Raw genomic sequence first — 19,224 nt, forward strand, 5'->3', positions numbered from 1 at the left:
CACCCGGGGCTTCAGTGCCCGGAAGAGGCACAGCAGGCTCTGGAGGGGAGCACAGCAGGCTCTGGAGGGGAGCACAGTGAGCGGACCCGACCATCGGCTCTGGAGTGGAGCACATGACTCTGCAGGCCGGGCAGAGAGCCACGCTCTCTGGCCGGGGGGTGGCTGCTATCACCGTGTGTGGCCCGGCCTCCCCAGCCCACAGTGGTGGTGGTGGGAGAGGTGAGTTCTACTAATTAGAAATGGTGTTTTCATTATTGTCATTTTAGGAAGTTTGGCACAAGCAACACTAGAACGACCTTGCAAGCCAGATATTTAAGAAGAGTTGGGGAGGGAATGAGATTCTAATCCATGTGAGAAGGAACCAGCTTCTGTAGCCAGCAGGCCGGCACCGGGGTGGGGGGGGGAGGGCGGAGGGGGGCTGCGCGTGCGCACAGGGGCGGGGTCAGGTGGAGGGCACAGACAGGAGCCAGAGCCAGTGGGGGGCAGCGCACAACATTTATTGAACTCTGCCACGGTGCAGAGGCGCTTCCTGGCCAGCCACCCCGGAAGACGCCTGGGGGCCCACGCGTGCGCCCCAGCACGTGCGTGACGCGACGACTCAGTGAGGTCAAGACTCCAGCACCCACGGCCTCACCTGCACAGTGGGTTAGGACCTTGTCCTCCGTTCTCCTTCCCCGCAACAGAGGGAGCGCGCCCCTGCCCCCAGCGCAGGCCCGGTGGGCACGTGGGAGCGAGCACAGGCTTCGGGCAGCAGAGTCAGCATGGGGTGGGGGGACAGCTGGGCGGGAGCGAACCCGCTCAAAGCAAACACGGTCCTGGGAGAGACGGCTTGTGGGAAGTGCTGTCGGAATGTCAAACCAATTCTTTAACAGGTACACTGACGCTAAGGGACGGTATTTCTAAAATGTCACAGATGGGAAGGCCCCCAAAGCATTTAAAATAATTAACACTGCATGCCAATGCATGAACAGACGAGCATAAATTAATTCCCAGAGAGGTATCGGGGACAGAGCCCGGAGCTGACACAGAGAGAATATAGATTTGCTCTGTTGGTGTGTATGTCTACGGCATATAACTTTCGTTAGTAAAGAAAACCTCTATTTATATTTGCGACGCAGGGCAGGTGGGCGGTCTGTACAGAGTGTGCGAGCCGGGTGGAGGTCAGGTTCACGGAGCGGAGGCCAAAGGGCAGGATTAGAGTGCGCCCATCCCAGTGACCTCAGACGTCAGCCTGGAAGACACAGAAGCACAGAGGAGACAGGTCACAATGTTCTCGTAAAACGGTTCCAGAAGCGAAAGGCTCACCTCGTGTGTTTTTGTTTTTTTTAAGTTTATTTATCTTGGGAGAGAGAAAGGGAGCAGGGGAGGGAGAGAAGGAGTGGGAGAGAGGGAATCCCAAGCAGGTTCTGCGCTGTTAGCACAGAGCCCGACACGGGGCTGGAACCCACTCGAACCCACGCACCGTGAGATCATGACCTGAGCTGAAATCAAGAGTCAGACCCTCGGCCCACTGAGCCATCCAGGCGCTCAGCCCTGTGTGTTCTTATAGCCTTTGTGTCCGTCTCCCTCTTGCCTGTGACAGATGTGTGGCCATGACTGGAGACCAAAGCAGAGCAGAGGGAGGAGGACCCACCGGCGACCAGGTCGGCGGGGTCTGCCTTCCCTGTCACCACATCAGTGGAGTGACAATAACCCCACGGATAAGCACAGGCCACCACAACCATCTGTACACAGCCGCTGCAGGAGGGGCACGCGGGGTGGAGACCGCCTCCTGAGAGCCCAGACATGCTGACTTAAAGAGGAGGGTCCTGCCTCCCGGGGTGTGGTCACGTGTTCTCCGACATGCGCCTGGGCAGGGCAGCTGAGGTGAGCGTCCCAGCCCCAGGACCTCACCTGCCCCACGGCCTAACCTCTGACCCTCACACAGTCCCTGGATCCACTGCTCAGCAGGGTCTGGGTGGCGGGGAAGGGGCGCGTGGGAGCAGAATGGCCCAGTACTGTGATCTCTGAAACCACATAACCGAATCAACCCAAGTGTGTGGCTGACCCCTGGCCTTCCCGGAAACGCTCCAGCCTGGAACGACCTAGCCCTGCGCTGGAGACGCTCCAGGGAGAACGGTCAGGTGTGAACATGCAGAGGGGGTGTGGGGGCCCGAGTCGGTGTGGTGACTGTCTCCATCACGCCCACCCCCACCCCCGGCCAGGAGAGAGAAGCCCCCAGAGGGGACAGGGGTCCGGGCTCCCACCAGGGCCCTCCAGTCCCCCTGAGCACCCTGTCTGCCAGCAACACGTTGGGCAGGGCCTTGTGAACACTCACCTGGCGTTGATGAGGTACTGGGCAAGGCTGATGTTGGCTGGGGTCCCCGTGATGGTGATCTGGCGCTCCGATGACCCTTCTGTGGCATTGGCGATTTTGATCTGAGCTCCAGACATCTGTCGAATTTCATTGATTTTGGTCCCTTGGCGTCCAATTATGCAGCCTATTAGCTAGAAAAAAGGACAGAGGACTTCCTTAGAGAAGAGCCCCCACCCCAGCTGAGGGTGCGCAGGGCCCTGGGGAGGCCCCTGGACAGCCTAACCTTGGTCTGCGCCCCACTCCACAAACTCCAGGCTGCTGACGGCCGGGCCCTGCCTGGTGCCCCTGCTGCCACAGTCCTGACAGGCCCGCAGGCTGAGAGGCACCTGCTGCGTCACCTGCCCTGGTGTCCTTCAGGGCCTGGGCACCGGGGAGCACGCAGGTGCCAGCACCAGGGCCCTCTTGGCTGCGTCCTCAGCTGGAGAAGTGTTTGAAGCCAGTTTATTAAAGCTTGTTGCTGCCTAAAGCCTGTCTCTTGATGAGCCTGGGTGAAAGTCTGAGGACGCATCGGGTGTTCCCTTTCCTTCCCACCGTGTGACCCGTTTAGGTGGGATGCAGTGACCTCTGGGCACTCTGGGCCATCTGAAGGAGGAGTCAGTCATCATGAATCAAGCAGTCAGAAGGACCAGAGCCGGGCCCCTTGGGACACAGAGGCAGCCACGCACGGGGCCGGACGGCAGCCTGGGGTCTAGACCAACTCTCTGTGGGGGCCCACCCTGCAGTGTGGGGGCAGTAGGGCCCCAGGGAGGCCTCCACAGGGGGGCGGCTGGCACCTCTTGGCGTTTACCAAGGGCAGAACGGGGCGCTGCCCTCAGCCAGGGGCCGCCGAGGGCAGCTCTGAGAGCACACACGGGCCGGGGCGGGCCCGGGGCAGCCCTGTGGGCGAGTCTTCCGTGCCAGCCTCAGAGCCGTCCCGTGGAGGGGCTGGAGACGGTGTGGGACGCTGCGCGGGGAGGAAGCCCATTTACACACGACACACCTCAGCACCCAGGCAGTGACTGCAGCTCGTGGGGACACAGGTGCATCCCGACTCGCTCCCGTCCCTAAGGTGACCTGCAGCATCTCAGTTCTGCTCTCCTTTCTGGGGTTAGGTCGGCTGTCTCACTGCACCATCAGTCTCTCCAGACGTCCAGAGAGACGCATCTGCTCCAGAGCCGCCCGGCTTCCTCCACCTCCGGCCCCCGTCTCCCGAGGCCCTGCCCCCACCCAGGCCCCGCCCACTGCACACCAGGCCCCACCCCTCGAGGTCTGTGAGAGTGACTTCCAGGGTCACCCTTCTGGATCTTTGACTTGCCCTTCCCCGGCCGCAGAGGAATCTTGAGAGCGGCTCCCCAGTGGGGCAGGCAGGTGACGGCCGGGCACGTGGCTGGGCATGTGGGCTGGCATGGGGGCAGCACTGTACCCTGATGGAGGGAGCATGTGGGGCCAGTCCCCAGAAGATGCCAGTGCTCAGGAGGGCCCCCTGGGCTTCCTCCCCTCCCATCCTCACACTTTGGCCACTAGCAGCCCAATCTCCCTTCTAGAACCTTCCCCCTTCAGTGCAAGTAGCCCCAGCTGAGCTAAGAGCCTCCTGCAGAACCGGCTTGTTTTCTCCTCCAGTAAAGCCTATTTGAGGAAATGATCTCCTCTCTCTGGCACGAAGACCCGTGTTCTCTCAAATATCTTCCTCTTCCTATTTTCTTGCTGAAAACGTCCTGACGCCCAGCCCTTGATTCTTCCCGGGGGCCTCACACCTGAGGGGCCCTGAGCTCCCCTCTGCCGGGCTGGGGGCTCGGCCCCGAAGCCGCCCCTCACTCCTCACTCAGGTGGAACACGTCCCTCTTCCAGACAACACTGAGAGCACGAGTGCTACCGACAGGGACATGGGGCTGAGTACACGGCTCTCGTGGCTGGTGGCTGTGTCCTCAGCAGCTAGAAAAGGGATGCGACAAGTAAGAGGCCTCCCTAATCTGGCGGGAGCAGCTTAGGGGCCCTGCACCTGGCCTCTCTGGGTCTCCTGACCCTGCGGGCCCCCAGCCCACGCCCAGCCCTCTGCTCTCACTGTGAGCCCCAAGAGGAACCCAAAGGAAGGTGACAGAGATGCTTTCAAGTAACACGGTCCCCCCTAACTGCATCCAAAGCTGAACCCCAGAGGAACCGCTGTCTGAACCTTAGGTCTCTGTCTGATGTGGGTGGGGACCGGGGACAGGGCCCAAGTGTAGGGTAACCGCATGCACGGCGACAGCATGGGCCAAGTGAGTTCTGAAACAGGCAGTGAGCGCCTAACAGTGACACCAGCCCAAGGCCAATGATGCCAAGGCCAGGGGAATGCAGGACCACCACCACAGGCAGCCCCACACACAGGCTGCCGGCCCTGACCCCAACTGGGTCCCTGTGGCCTCACCGGCAGGCGGCCAGACTGTGGAACCTACGTGTGACTTAGGTCACTGCACGTGCCTGCCATCCAGAGGCTGTGGCGACACGTAGGTGTGGGCAGGACCTCCCTTTGCAGTCTAGCTTTGACCAGGGACGGAGATGTGCGGTATGGCAGGCATGCATCTGGACATGGGCTCTGGGCACAGGTGCCTCCCCCGGGGGGGGGGGGGTCGGGGCGGGGGGGCACGAGAAAGTCCCCAGCAGAGCTGTCACAAGGTCTCCTCCCAGGATGGGCCCCCTCAGAGCACGTGGATCCAAGAAGACACCCTTCCCCGGAGGAGGCTGGCAGCACGGCGCTGTGGGCAAGGTGGCACGCGTGTGCCCAGGATGCACCCCGCTCTCCCAGAGAACCTGATCCTGTCCCGTTTGCCCCCTGGGCTCATCTCAGCTTAGAAGGAAGGCCCGGACAAGAGGAAGGCGCCTGTCGTTAGCGCAATGGTTGTAGCAGCGGCTGGGAGGAGAAGCCCCACGGCAGAGAGTGGTCCCTACAGCTACCACATGGGTGAAGACTGGGGGCTGCGCAAGGATCGTCACGCGGGAGGACGGAGCAGGGAGCCCCGGGAGCAGAAACACTCTCCCTTGGAGGACGCGGGAGCACGTCACCCATGAAAGCTCTGGGCCTGTGGCTGGCCACCAGGGCCCCGACGAGGGGGTGTTTCCTGGGGATGGGGGGCGGTCCCTTCCTCTGGCCCTATGCCTTACTCCTCTCCTGCCCTACTGCTCATCTCTGTCCACACGCACGAGGGACCATCCCCCTGAAGCCACGACTCCGTGCTTCTCTTAAGGAAGAGGCGGGACTTCCTGCCCAGCTGGTTCAAGGGGCAAAGCAGTGAAGGATCCTCAGGAAAGGCCTCAGTTCTAGGGTTGAAGAGGCCAAATGACAGGTGAGCTGGGAAGGCCACGTCGCCCACACAGCAGCCTCCTGTGCGGGCATGGACAGCTGTCCCTCCAGGATACGTGGCCCACACCTACCCCGGTGTCTTGGTTTGGGATCAGAGTCTGCATCTTTAGGATAATCCAAGGGTTCAGAGGACAAAGTGGATAGGGCTGAGCATGTGGCTCAGCTGAGCCCTGGGCGGGAACAGGTGGTGGGCACCAAATACAGGCATCCAGACACACCCGGGGCACCCTGCTTGCGGGAACCCCAGACCCCCTGAGGCCCGGGGTGCACGGGGCAGGTCCACTCCAGAGCATTCCTGGACCACCTGTTCCTTAAGGGCCAACCCTGAAGCAGGCTCTTTAGATGGGAGACTCGGGGGTCTTGGGCCCGTGACCAGCTCTGGTATCTGAATCCTGAATAAAACCCCGCCCCCCCTTTCCTGTCTAGTATCTCTGGGGTGTGACATCACATGCCGTCTATGGACATCGCACCTAGCCGTGGAAAGGTGGGGAGTGGTCCCGGGCAGGGTGGGGGCGGGCGAGGGCTCAGGCATACTCACATCATTGGGAATGGTGAGCTCGTGAGTACTGGCCGGGGGGCTGACGTCCAGACCTGGGCACACCAAGGGGACACGGTTAGCCTGGTAGCAGGTGGCTCATGTCAAGCCCAGCACCCGCCCACACGGCCCACATGGGCCCAGGCTCTGTGAGTGAGCTCAGGGCCAAACCGCAACCAACTGCTGGAGCCCCAGCTTCTCTCGAAACAAGGAAAAGAATGCCTGAGCATGGGCATCGTGGTTTTACTCCTGTGCGTGATGGCTCGGGATGCCCTTCACAGACTGCTGAGGGACTCGTGCTGAGCGGCTCTTTGCATGTGTGTGTGTGTGTGTGTGTGTGTGTGTGTGTGTTTGTGTCCCTGGGCTCTCGGCCCCCTCTGCACCCCTGGTCGTGTGTGTGTGTGTGTGTGTGTGTGTGTGTGTCTGGGCTCTCGGCCCCCTCTGCACCCCTGGTCGTGTGTGTGTGTGCGCGCGCGTCTGGGCTCTCGGCCCCCTCTGCACCCCTGGTCGTGTGTGCGTGTGTGTGTGTGTGTCTGGGCTCTCGGCCCCCTCTGCACCCCTGGTTGTGTGTGTGTGTGTGTGTGTGTGTGTGTGTGTCTGTGTGTGTGTGTGTCTGTGTGCGCGCGCGCGCGTCTGGGCTCTCGGCCCCCTCTGCACCCCTGGTCGTGCGATTGTGTGTGTGTGTGTGTGTGTGTCTGGGCTCTCGGCCCCCTCTGCACCCCTGGTCGTGTGTGTGTGTGTGTGTGTGTGTGTGTGTGTGTGTCTGGGCTCTCGGCCCCCTCTGCACCCCTGGTCCAACTGCCCCTGACTGCCTTCTGCCCCGAACTGCTCTGCAGCCCAGATAGCCCCGTGATGCAGCGGTGAGCCGACATCGGTGCTCTAAGTGCAGACACAGGCCTAGTTGGTCGCCAGGCCCCCAATTTTTAGCTTTGCCAGTGTCAGCTCAGGGCCTGCCACATCAAAGACCACTTCTCAGACGACTCACAGGACAGGATCCGCTTTTGCTCTGGAAATAGTGTCAACAGAGCCCGTGCTGGGCAGGCTCCCTGCCCTCAGCACTCGTCTCCTTGTCTGGAGGCATCACAAGCACCGAGTCCACGGCGGACTCCCCCCTTCCCCCCGGCAGGCCCCACGCGCGTCCGAGCGCAGCCCAGACCCCGGAGCCTGCACACGCCGCTGACCGTCGCAGCCCGGCTGGTACCGTCAGAATATTCCGGAGCCCCAGACCTCTTGTCTCCCCGCTCCTGGCTCCTGCCTCTGTCCCTGCCCCTTGGTCTACTCTCCACGGGCCCAGAGGGTCCTAAGGACACACGGGTCAGATGCCTTCAAGACCGTCCCAGACCAGCCGGCGGGGTCCTGCCCCCACCACGGCCTCCTCCCCTCTTCCTGCATCTCCTATGGCACTCTTGTCCCCAACACCAGATGCACCGCGGTCCTCAGTCTCTGCCATGAGAGACCCTACCGGGGCCCATCTTGCCTGGGCGGGGAAGGGGGGGGCGGTCGGTTGGCATGTCCTGAATGAACTAATTCATCCCAAATTGTCGTCTCCTTTTGCCAAATCAAGTTTCTGTTCTTTATCGCGTTCTTTTCACAAAGGCGCTTCCAGTACAATCACTTGGTTGTTCAAGCGTCTATACACGTTCCATAAAGAGTGACACCCAAAACGTCATTTAAGAGATTTCCTCAGTCCTGTCTGCATCCTTACAGGAACTCCTGAACAGCCTCATCTGGGACGGACGTAACGACAAGAGTCCCATCGGTTCACCTTGGTATATTTTGATCCGGGGGAGGAAAGTATTAGACTTCTCTTTAAGAAGGTACGGAAATTAAGCTGGTCATTTGGAGACACATCTGCTCTTGTGCCTCAGGACCCTGTGCCCCAGCAGGGATCCTCTCACGATATGCTGACATTCCACGTGCTTGGATGAGTCAAGCTTCGCCACGCGAGCCTGAGCCGGCTTTGGGAGCAGTGGTGACGTCGCCCCTTGTCACCACACATCCTACTCCACCGGCTGCCGTGGTGGGACACGTGTGTGTGCACGCTCTCCCTGTGGGTCCCACGGGGCCTCGGGTGGGAGGTCATCACAGGGACCCCTTAAAGAGGTCGTGTGCACATGTGCCCCGTGTCCTTGGGGCCCGGAGGCGGTGCTGGGGGAGCTGTGACAGGGGAGGTGGGTGGCCGGCGGGATGGGGGCCGTGGGTCCCGGGCGAGCCAGGCCCTTGGGTCCCGGCTGTCTCCGGAAGGCGGTCGCCGGGCAGCGGTACGAAATCCCATATAAACGGCAGAGGGCTCGCAGGCACACGTGCGTTACCACCTGAGTAGATGTGCAACTCAGTAAGGGTCGGTATCTACATCCTGTAAAAGTTTGTCTCTAATTCCCATTCGCTAAATTCTGCATGAACTGAGTTAAAGGCTGCACCGCGATGGAACCCACGTGGGGCGCTCTGATCATCAGAGCCGGCGTCTCGCCCGGAGATGCCCCCAGAGCCCCAGGCGCACAGCTAGGCTCTGGGGCCCAGAACACACGGACGGGGTGACAGCAGGCTCGCGCCGGGAGCGCTGCCCTCCTGCATTCCCTTTCAGCTGGACACTTGCTCTTCTGTCCCGACCCTGAGCGGGACGGGGGAGCGGGTGGCGCCTCACGGGGAGCCCGCTCCGCCAGCCGCAAGCTCTCAAGCGGCTTCGCTCCCCACCCGCCCCGGGTACTGGGACCCGCAGACCCGTGTCTGCCCTGCCACAGCCTAGGCGCAGCTTCACGCAGCCACAACGGGTGCAGACAGATCGGGCCCGGGGGCCTCTGCTCCCTGACGGCGTGCCGGGTCTCCTACAAAGCGCGTCCCCGGAAAGCACACGTCATGGTAAATTCTTTCCGGCGGGCCCCCACGCGCCGTGCCACCCAGAGAATATGTGGCAACACAGAGGGTGGCCCACCACGTGTGGGGCCTTCAGTGGCCATCAGAGACTCGGGACTGACCCACTTGCCGGACACGGAAGCTGTGAACTGCACGTGCAGGCCTGGCGCCGGCCGCTCGGGCTCTGTCCCCTGACGGCACTGGCCCCTCGCTGAGGCGCTCGCAGTCCCCGTGGCAGACGCGATCGGGCCTCCTCGCCCCTCCTCCCGCCAGGTCAGTGACCCGGAGCCCGAGCAGGGGCGGACGCACGGCCTTCTGGGCCTGCTCTCTCTCCGTTTAGTGTGCTTTTGTTTTACCTGACGACTGGCCCATCAGATTTTGAGCTTCTTCGGAGGAGTGTAAAGGCAGCTTTTCTCCTGGAGAGCAAAGAAGAAACAGATTTAATGTTTTGCCCTCAAGGAGATAAGCAAGGTCACTTCAACTAGGGAAGCTCAAAATCTGACTGGCGCATGCACGGCAGACCAGCATGTCCGTGTGTTGTCACCCACTCGGCCACCGAGGTGATGCCCTGCCGTCATCCGGGAGGAACGCACGCCCAGCTGGCCAGACAGTGCGGGCTAAGGCCCACCCCCGCCCCTGTGCCAAGTAGGGTGCCGATGGCGACCGCGCCCTGGGCCGGGGGCTGGCTCATCTCGTTTTCCCCGGGGCAGGGCCGGGTGCCGTCCCGGGCAGGTGTCACTCCTGGGATGTGCACCGGCCTCCTGCAGAAGGGCATCCGTCTGCTCGTCTGAGCTCTTGCTCCTGGAGAACAGACTTCAGGGCTGGCCAAGTGGGTGGTGCGTCCAGCAGGAGGGACCTCCAGGACGCCTGTGTGCAGTGGAGAGCAGGCACGGACCCGAGGGGGCAGACGTGACATCTCTTCCCAAGAAGGCCAGCCGTGAGGTGACTACCCTACCACAGGAGACACACGCAGACCTCCCCGCCCGGCCCTCTGCAACGTGCACACTGCTACGTGTCTACACTGCGCCCTTGGCATCCACAACTACAACTGTAATTGCTCTGCTCACCGCCCTGAATAAGACCGTTCAGAAAGAGAGTCCCCAGGTGAGAAGAGAGGAGGTCAGAAAGGGCAGCTGGGTACGTACCGGGGAAAGCGGGGTTGGTCTGTCCGAGGGGAGGAAAGGGGGTTTGCTGCATGGCCAGCTGGTGGAGCTTGGTCAACTGCTGGGGTAGGAGGGACACGAGAGCTAAGAAGATTATTGTCATCGAGCACAAGTCACACCAAATTAAAAAGGCAGTAACAGAACGTTGTACAAATAGATAGAGAGGGGCCATGCGGACACATGGCAGACGCAGAACTCAAGGACTTGGCCTGGGAAAACCAATGGGCCTCTGGGCGGCGCGCCCGATTCCTTTCCTCTCCTCGACTCCCTGGCAGCTCACACAGGCCTGGCGGGCGGTGACCCCCAGCCCACAGCCAAGCGCCAGACATCCAGCAGGATGTCCTCGGGCCTGCTCACGCTCAGGGCCTGCACCGCACACTCTGGGCAACGCGCTCAGCTCCCAGCCTCCCCTGGACAGCAGGCCCCACGCGAACGTGTCCCGGCCCCGCTTCGGGCCGGCCCTGGACTCTGTTCTGGAGGCGAGGACGGGCCCTTCCCGGAGCCCCCGGAGGCCAGCAGAACGGGGCCCTCGGGGAGGAGCCGGCGTCCCCAGTGCCACACAAGTGTGTCGGGGAGGCAGCAATGGTGCCAGAGGCGCAAACACCCGAGACACTCAAGAGACTTCACAGACGGGCCTCATGGTGATAGAGGAGCGGGTCGCCGGCAGCTAAGACAAACACCACGGGCCCCTTCCCACTGTGGGGAGGGTCACGGTGCCCCCGACGGCCCGCCCTGGAGAGCCCCTGCCTCGTCTGCCGTGCCCCGTGGCCGCAGTGGCGGGCACGGGGGCTCGCCGTGCACGGGGCCGTGCGGTCCAGGCTCTTCCGGCCCCCACAGGATGACGCACAGTGTGGACCCCAGCTACAGCTGGGGGCCCAGCCGTGACCGACCCGTGGCCTCCTGGTCGTCCCTTTCAGGTGGACCCCTCGCCGTGTGAGCCCCCGGGATGTGAGGCAGGCTCCTGCAGCGGAGGTGGCCACACCCGGCCCATCTTTCCCGGCCGGCTCCTGTGACCTTGCCATTAGAGTTTCTGTTCTCCTTCCCTTCCTGGAAAGGGTGAGTGCCTCGAAATGCAGCTTTCTGCCTGTCTTCTGGGGTGCTCCCTGACCTGTGGCGCTCGGGGTGGGCCTGCCCAGGGAGCACTGGCCACACCTCACTCAGTGGGGCTGCTCTGGGTGCAGGTATCATGCCCAGGGGTCCTGAGAAATAGGTCAGGGGATGTGGTGACCTGGGCTCAGATTCAGCTCCAAGAGTCCCTGACGAGGTGGTGTGGGTCAACGTTGTCCCTGGGACTGGGGGCTGACCCCGCCCCCGCTGCCCCGCCCCCCTGCCCAAGCCCTGACATCGCTGAGCCTGACGTGACATGAGCAGCTCTGCACCGAAGCCCCCCCAGGAAGGTGTTGGAAGAACACACCCCGGAAATACCGTCACGGGACACTGCCGGAGTCACAAGGGACAAGAGGTGATGCGTGGCCTGCACCGGCTGTGCCTGAGGCACAGGCAGGATGACCCTGCGGGGAAGGTGCCTGCAGAACACCCTGCAAGTAGCCTAGAGAAGCCTCCTCTTTCAGGGACGCGTAAGAAAGACAGCAAGTACCTGCAGGCTGAGGAGGGGGTGACACCGTCCGTCCGTGGCTGAGGCGCCGCCCAGGGGCCGGACCGCAGATCGGTCCCATGAATCTGCCTCTAGCCGATGGGACCGGGAGCCGCGGGGCCGCGGGGCCTGTGCGCAGCAAGCACGGGCCACCGAGGACACCCGGCAGGGGTGTGAACCCACCTCAAGGGGGAGTTGGAAACAGGGCTAAGGTTTCTCCACCAGGCAGTTAACTACGAGTTCCCAGGATGGAGGAGGGAACCACTTCCGGAGACGGCAAGCGGGAAGCTGGAGCACAGGCCGGGCACGTGGGGACACGGCGCACAGTGCGCTCTGACCACCGCTCGGATTTCGATGCGGACGCGGTGCTCACATAGGAGAGCGGCCTGCCGTGTGACCGGACCCCTGGGGGCTTCAGCCCTTGGCCCAGGGGCGGCCCTGGTGCGACGAGGTCTGCTGGCACCTGCTGGGCTTGGGGAGCCCTGGCCGGGCTGCTCTGTGCTCCGCCCACAGCAGGGCCCTCTCCTATCTGTCCCGAGCCCCCGAGAGCACACAGCTGTGTGCCGGTCAGGACGGCAGTGGAGAGCGGGGCCCTGGAGGCGGAACCGGCCTGGGTTAGCCCCAGCACCGCCCAGCTCTGTGGAGTGGGCTTGGCGGGTCCCGATGTGCAGGATGGGGGAAGCGCCATCCCCAACGACCTGTGGCTTCCCTACCCGCCCGTCCACAGCTCCGTCACCCTGGCTGCTCCTCTGGTCTCTCCACGGCCCCCGGCAGGGAGGCAGACGGGGTGCACCAGGCGGGTGTGCTCCAGAGCCCGGCCGCCCGTGTTCTGGGCACAGCCCGGGCACGGCCAGGTGAATACTCCCCGAGGCCAGCCATGCCGATGCCAGAGAACGGCCGCCCCCAGGGGCTTCAGGTGTCCCAGCCCTAATGTCTCTGGCTGCCACTCACGGGCTGCTTTTTATGGAGAAATGGCCACACCAACAGATGAGTCCCCTCCACCCACGCACATGAATGTAAAGTGATGTCCTGGGGAGCCTGGACGGGCACACGGCAGTGACTGGATAAACACTGGTACAGGGAGCGGGTGGGCAGAGAGGTGGACGGATGGCAGATGCCAGCTGGCCTCCCTCTGGTCTTGGCTCTGCCTTTAATCAGTCAAGCACTTCATCTCCTCGGAATACAATTTCTACACTTTCTAAGGCAAGAGCAGGAAAAGGGCTAGGGGGATTCCTGCTTTTTGAAATATTTCTGCCATCAAAAAAGAATCACTTTCAGTATTCACAAGGGCCTCCACAGGGCTGGGAGGGAAGAGGGGAGAAGGAAGGGGGGGGGCCAGGGTGTCATGAAATGGACAGCTCTCTGTCCCTTGCCTTTTCCAATGGATACTGGTTGGAACAGAGAAACAAATACTAAATGCAGACAAAGGCTGAAATCCGAAGTATCCATGAGACCACAACTCAGTGAGTTATCTCGAGTCGAATGCACCATGCAGCTACCAGTCACTTCTCGGAACAGGCCGCCATGGGGGCCTAGGCGGTGGTCACGTTTCCTCCCGTGAAATGTGTGTGTCTTTTGCTCATTTTTCTACTGGGTTGATTTTTGCTGATTCACAAAAACTCCTTTTGTATTTCAGATACTAATCCTATTTCAGCTGTGTATGCTGAAAAGATCATTTCCCCCACTCTCCTTTGGTGTCTTTAGGGAAACAGAATTTTAAAATTTTAATGTAGTGAAACTCATTAATATTTTCTTCACGGTTTGCTTTATGTTTTGCTTAAGACCGCTTTTCCTGACCTGAAAAAGAAAGAGATTCTCCTATATTTTCTTCTAAAGGTGCTATTTTCCTCTCTTGTGTTGACGTTCTTGACACATAAGTAGTGTTTAAATTATTTTTCCCATGTGGATGACCCACTGTCCTGATATAGCCTGCTGGTCCAGTGTCTGTCCCTGTGCCCAAAACACTCTGTCTCCAGTCATTTGGCCTTACAGCAAATCTCCGTATCTTCCGGGACTGCTCTCCCTAGCATACAGTCTCTTCATTAATATCTTGATGTTTCTTGGTCTTTGCTCTTGAACACAAATTTTAAAACAGCATCTTAAGTCCCTGTCAGGATTCTGATTGGAATTGTACTGCATTTGTACCTCGATTTGGGAAGAATTGACATTTTATTTTATTTAAAAAAATTTTTTTAAAAGTAGGCCTCATGCCCATCATGAAGCCGCAGTGAGGGTCTTGAACTCCTGACCCCGAGATCAAGACCTGAGCTGAGATCAAGAGTCAGACACTCAACTGACTGAGCCACCCAGGTGCCCCGAGAATTGACATTTAAAGATACTTCATGTTCCTACCCGTGAACTTGGTATGCTTCTCCATTTATTTTGGCCTTTTGGTCTTCTTTAACTTTCAGTAAATACAAGTTTTTTTTTCAAAGGTCATCTTTTAATTATTGATTTCAACTTAATTGCTTTGTGGTAAGAGAATAGAGCCTACAGGATTCCAATTTTTTATAGATGGTGGGTTTTTTTTTTTTAAAGGCATAATATGTGATCAAGTCTTATTAAGTTTCCATGACTTCCATGGCTGTTTAGGATTGTATAGAGTTCAATCTATGTCTCACCAGGCTCACCGACTGCACCATCAATACCTTCTTTATTCTTTATTGAAAGAGAGTTAGATGAAGGCTCTACCTATAATGTCTGTCAAATTCCCTTTATGGTTTGTTAATTTTTTCTTTACATGTATTTGAAGATATGTTTAAGGTGTGTACAAATTATGAATTTATATCTTCTGGTGAACATGTAAGTGACTAAATATCAACTAAAGTTGACTTCTTTATCAACGTCTAAGTGACTAAATATAGCATTTGCCTTGACTCCCGCCCTCCCCCCCGCCCCTGACATTAATGTTGACATATAAGGTTTCTTTCAGTCAGTACTTCCCCAGAATAGCTTTTTCTCTTCTTTCAATATTTCTGGGTCCTTATTCTTTAGGTGTGTCTCCAGGGGAAGAAAACGCTATGTTTTTGTTTTTTTTTTCCTGTTTTGTTAGCTTGTCTATTTGTTTGTTTTTTGTTCTGTTTTGCTTTTTAAGTCCGAGAACCTTATTTTTTAACTGGAACACTTTTACTTTGATCACAATTACACGTACATATAGATTAATTTCTGCCATTTTATTTTGCACTTGTAATTGCCCTGATCTTCTCAGGCTTCTTTCCTGTTTTTCATCCTTTTCTCCTTTTGTACTGGTTAATTTCTGCCATGCATTCTCCCTCTATACCTTTACAGAAGTTACAGAATTAAACTCTTTTCTGTCAGTGGTCACTTTCACATTTTAATACATACATTTAAAATCTAAACTCTTTGCCTCTTCTGGGATGACACGGTAAGCTACAGAAAGTTCTCATTCCCCCAGGGTCCATCTGAATCGTAGGTCTGTTTTTGTTTACTTGTTCTATTAATCCCACAAATTAGACAACTTTGATGTTGACTTTACAGACAATTTTTGCTTTCCTTTGCCCAAACGTATACATTTTTGTGTAGTCAAAATCATCGGTATTTCATTGGCCCGTGCTTATGTTAATGAAACAAGCCCGTTTCCTACATCTCTGGCCTCGCCTCCACAATCGCTGTCCTTCTCCCGAAGGCATCTGTCACAAGCCTGTTGGTCACAGCTATTTGTCCGAAAATGCTTGGATTTAGGTCCTTGGAAGATCCTCTTAAGATAGAAACTTGGGTTGACAATTACTTTTTCTTATCACACCACCACCTTCTGGCCTCCAGAGTTGCTGACGAGACGTCCCCTCCTTCCTCTCTCGCTGTCTTGACATTCCTGTTCTGACTACTTTGGAGATTTACTTTTGGTCTTGATGTCATGCAATTTTACTCTGACAGATCCGAGATGGAATTCTTTTTATTTACATTGTTTGGGATTTGTTGGGATTCCTGAACGTGAGGACTGGTTTCTTTTGTTGATTCTGACAAATCCTCAGTGCTCATCTCATAGAATCGTCATCACCCTGTGTGATGGAAATGCAGATTCGGCCTCTGAGGGGGCAGGGAGGCAGAGAAGATCTCCGGCAAGCCGGCCTAGGGGCAGGGATAGGAGGTGCCCTGGCAGCGGGTGGGGCGCGGGCACCTCCCCACCAGCCTGAGCCGCAGGGTCCTGGGAGGAGCAGGGCGGACGTGAGGCCCAGAAGCCGGCTGGCGTCGGAGTGCTGGCCAGTCTCCACTGTGCCCAGTACGAGGTGCCACCGCACGGCGATCATCGGGGGAGTCCCCGCACCCACAACAAATTGTGAGTGGACAGCAGGACCTGACGTGCACCCTCCCGCTGATGCCTCTTCCCTCTGTTATGACTCTGTGTCACTGTCTCCTAAAGAACACGCTTCCTGTGACCCCCGGTTACCGGGCGCCGCTGCTGGAAGCCATGGCTCTTTATTCTGGCGACGAGCTTTCCAAACGACCACTTCCTCGTGCTTGAGACTGGGTGGCCGTCCTGAGAGCCGCCCTGCAGTCGGAGCCAGGTGCGGGCGAGCAGGCAGAGGTGGCGAACCCTTTGTTGTCACTTGGAACGCCTGGCTTGCTTTCTGCTTGCTTTTGGCCCCTTGAACGAGGGGCATGTCACATGAGGGAGTCACTCGGAAAGTCTGAAGACCAGCAGAGAGGAGTCACACGCAGGGGTTGGCCTGCCGCTGGCTGATCACACCGCGGAAGTGAAGAGACACAGGTTACTGGCTGGGCGGGAGGACTGGGTGGCTCCCACGTCTGAGTCCCTGCTGCCCCCCACCCCCCACGTCTGAAGCCGCGTGGCCCCGCGGAGGCTCTGTGCAGGTGAGGGGAGCCGCCCCCAGAGCTCTGGAGGTGAGGCTGGGGCCGGGGACATCCTCCCATACCCGGTGCCCCGGTGCCTCTCCTGGGCGAGTCCGGGGGGATTCGGGCAAAACAAGCGAGTGGCAGGTGCCACCGCAAAACTGGCAAGGTGGGTCCTGGCGATTCTCCAGGGAGGGCGAAGCAGGGCATGTAAGAAGGACGTACGGTTTAGTTCTAGATGGAGAAACACTCAGCTCTAAGAAACAGGTTTCCTTACAGTCTGGGCCTGATTCAGATAAGTTACCAGGCTGTTAAAAGGTGTGTGTGTCAGCCACCGTGGCTCAAACATTCAACCTGTGCACTCAGTTATATTTTAAAATAAAGTAGTATTTCCCATCGCTATTGTATTTGGGTTCTAAGAAACGAGGCCTTTAAAATCCCTACTGAATACTAAGCTTAGCTAAAAGTTCCCTTTCCTGGCCACCATCACCCATGTCACCAGGCGGTTGGTTTATTTTTGTTTCGGATGGAGCATCAACACGATCGTCTGGCGTTCAGTGTCACCGGCGCGCAAAGCGCACTTCCCAGAGCTCTCGCTACAGAGTCCTGGCAGCCGTGCGTCCCCCACCCTGTCCGGTCTACACAGGGGAGGGTCCCGCACAGAGCGCCAGCTCATGAGACGTACCAAAGGCAATGAAGCAATTATGCAACCCTGAGTTATAAGTCAGCTTAAACAATCTGACAAAAATGCCTGCGAGACTACCCGCTTTCAAGAGATAGTGAGAAAATCACATGGAGGGACATAACGACGAGTTGATACAAAAATCAATCAGCCAAACGGAAGTTCCTCAGCCTGAGACAGGTGTGCGCCCACGAACGTGGGAACCTGAGGCCAGAAACTCTTCTCCGTGAGCTCAGAGGCCATGCCTAGGGCTGCAGGAAATCTCAGGCCTCAGAGCTGTTCTCTGGGGTCAACCGCCCTTCGTGAGGGGCTAGACCACTGTGTTTCCTGAGCTCCTGAGTTTGAGAAAAGCCCACGAGCCGGGTTTTCCAGTCCGCTTTTGCACACGCACCCGCACTTCTAGAGGAGCAAGACCAGCGGCCCCCCGTTAAATGAAGATCGTGCCACCCTAGGAATTAGGCCTGTGACCCACTTGGCCTCTGTTCTGATTTGCCACCACCCCACTCGGGGCCCTCTGAGAGGAGCGGTGGAGCCCACCCCCTCGTGTGCCTACGCTCCGTGCGCACTCCTGCGCTGGGGACGGGCCGCCCCTTCTCCCAGGCTCTAACATCTGCACCCCCCGTCACAGTCGGCGGTCGGCTGAGACGATGAGGGACAGGGCGTCACCCGCCTGGAACCAGAAAGGCCTCTGAGCCACGGGGCCTGCCCCTGCCTGCCGCGGGGGCTCCTACGGACCGACCTCCAGCGCTCTGTCATTTTCGTGGGCACTGCTGGCAACCTCCTTGAGGTAAAAGACGTTTAACTTTTAAAGCTGCCGATGGTTCTTTTGAGAAGGCTGAGTAGGTTCGCACCTTCACCACCTCCCCACTCCTGGGATCTCTAAGCAACTCACAGGAGAATGAAGAGCATCCCCGATAACACGGAACGGGGTGTGGAGGTCACTAGCAGAGGCCAGCCTTTGACACGTATCCTCAAAGGGGAGATGGAGGTGGCCATGGCCCTGAGGGGTCTGTGGGCTCCAGAGGGCAGGCGGGGCACGGGAGTGATCTGCCTGCACATCTCACTGACCACGTCCTGCGCACCCAGCTGGACCGTGTAGGGGTTGGCAGAAGACTCGAGCACCCATCAACCCGGCAGCGCCTCCCACGTGAGTCCCGGGTCCCAGAGAACATGCAGGAAAACGCTTTCTTGGAGAGGCCGCGAAGCTCGGCAGGTCTCGAAATGGTTTAGAGAAGAAAACGGCTTCTCGAAACCAGCTCCAGGTTGGCTGCCGCTGCAGAAAGCAGCACGGAGGCCGATCGCACCTCCACCTTCTTCCCCTGGCCCGGTCCCTCCCGCCTTCCTGCCCCAACCCTCCCTTCCGGATCAACTAGTGAGGACCTCCTTGCCCGAGCGTCCGGGTCCCTGTGGAGAGACGACCTTGGGTTACAGCTGCTGCCCTGTTCCTGCTGCACACTGGCCCCTCAGCCCCTGGGCCACTGACGGTGCATCTTTGGATGTCCCCGTTCTCCACTCGGATACCACACTCAGACTGGAACACACGCAGGGACGTCTGAGCAGGCCCCGATGGCGGAGCAAGGGGCTTCAGCCCTAGAAAGAACACCAAGGCCACGTCTGTTGGCTTTTGTACTCAGGGTGTAGGGGCTACTGTTTCAACTCGGGCCCCACAGGGGACAGTGTGGCTTTACCGGACGTTCAAACATCCTTCCCAGCATCTCTTGGAGCACCTGTCTGATAGCACGTCACCTAACTTCTCAGGTGGCTGCAGGGCACCCGATGGGGCAGGTGCCACGGCAGAGCAGCCTTGCGGCCACCGCCTAAGGCCCTGTGTGCAGAGGAAAGCCCCAGAGCGCAGCAACAATCAGAACAATTTGACATCAGGCCAAGTCCTCCACACAAGTAGAATTAGTGCT

At 58.7% G+C, this 19,224-nt stretch overlaps 1 protein-coding gene across 15 annotated transcripts in view; it reads right to left on the reverse strand.

Moving 5' to 3' along the window:
- Positions 1–476: 476 nt before the first annotated feature.
- PCBP3 (poly(rC) binding protein 3) overlaps positions 477–19,224 on the reverse strand; it is a 267,713-nt gene continuing 248,965 nt past the window's right edge. For 7 of the 15 annotated variants that reach the window (XM_042957295.1, XM_042957302.1, XM_042957298.1 and 4 more), the window contains 5 exons: positions 10,206–10,284; positions 9,417–9,476; positions 6,211–6,263; positions 2,318–2,487; positions 477–1,231 (listed from right to left, as the gene is read on the reverse strand). In XM_042957295.1, coding sequence (XP_042813229.1) covers positions 1,195–1,231; positions 2,318–2,487; positions 6,211–6,263; positions 9,417–9,476; positions 10,206–10,284 — 399 coding nt within the window. In that variant the 3' untranslated portion in view covers positions 477–1,194. Of the gene's footprint in view, positions 1,232–2,317; positions 2,488–6,210; positions 6,264–9,416; positions 9,477–10,205; positions 10,285–19,224 lie in introns of those variants that run through there. The other 8 variants (XM_042957303.1, XM_042957299.1, XM_042957294.1 and 5 more) reach the window with 4 other exon arrangements.

The sequence above is a fragment of the Panthera tigris genome, chromosome C2 (genome assembly GCF_018350195.1).
Source record: "Panthera tigris isolate Pti1 chromosome C2, P.tigris_Pti1_mat1.1, whole genome shotgun sequence".
Lineage (NCBI taxonomy): Eukaryota > Metazoa > Chordata > Mammalia > Carnivora > Felidae > Panthera > Panthera tigris.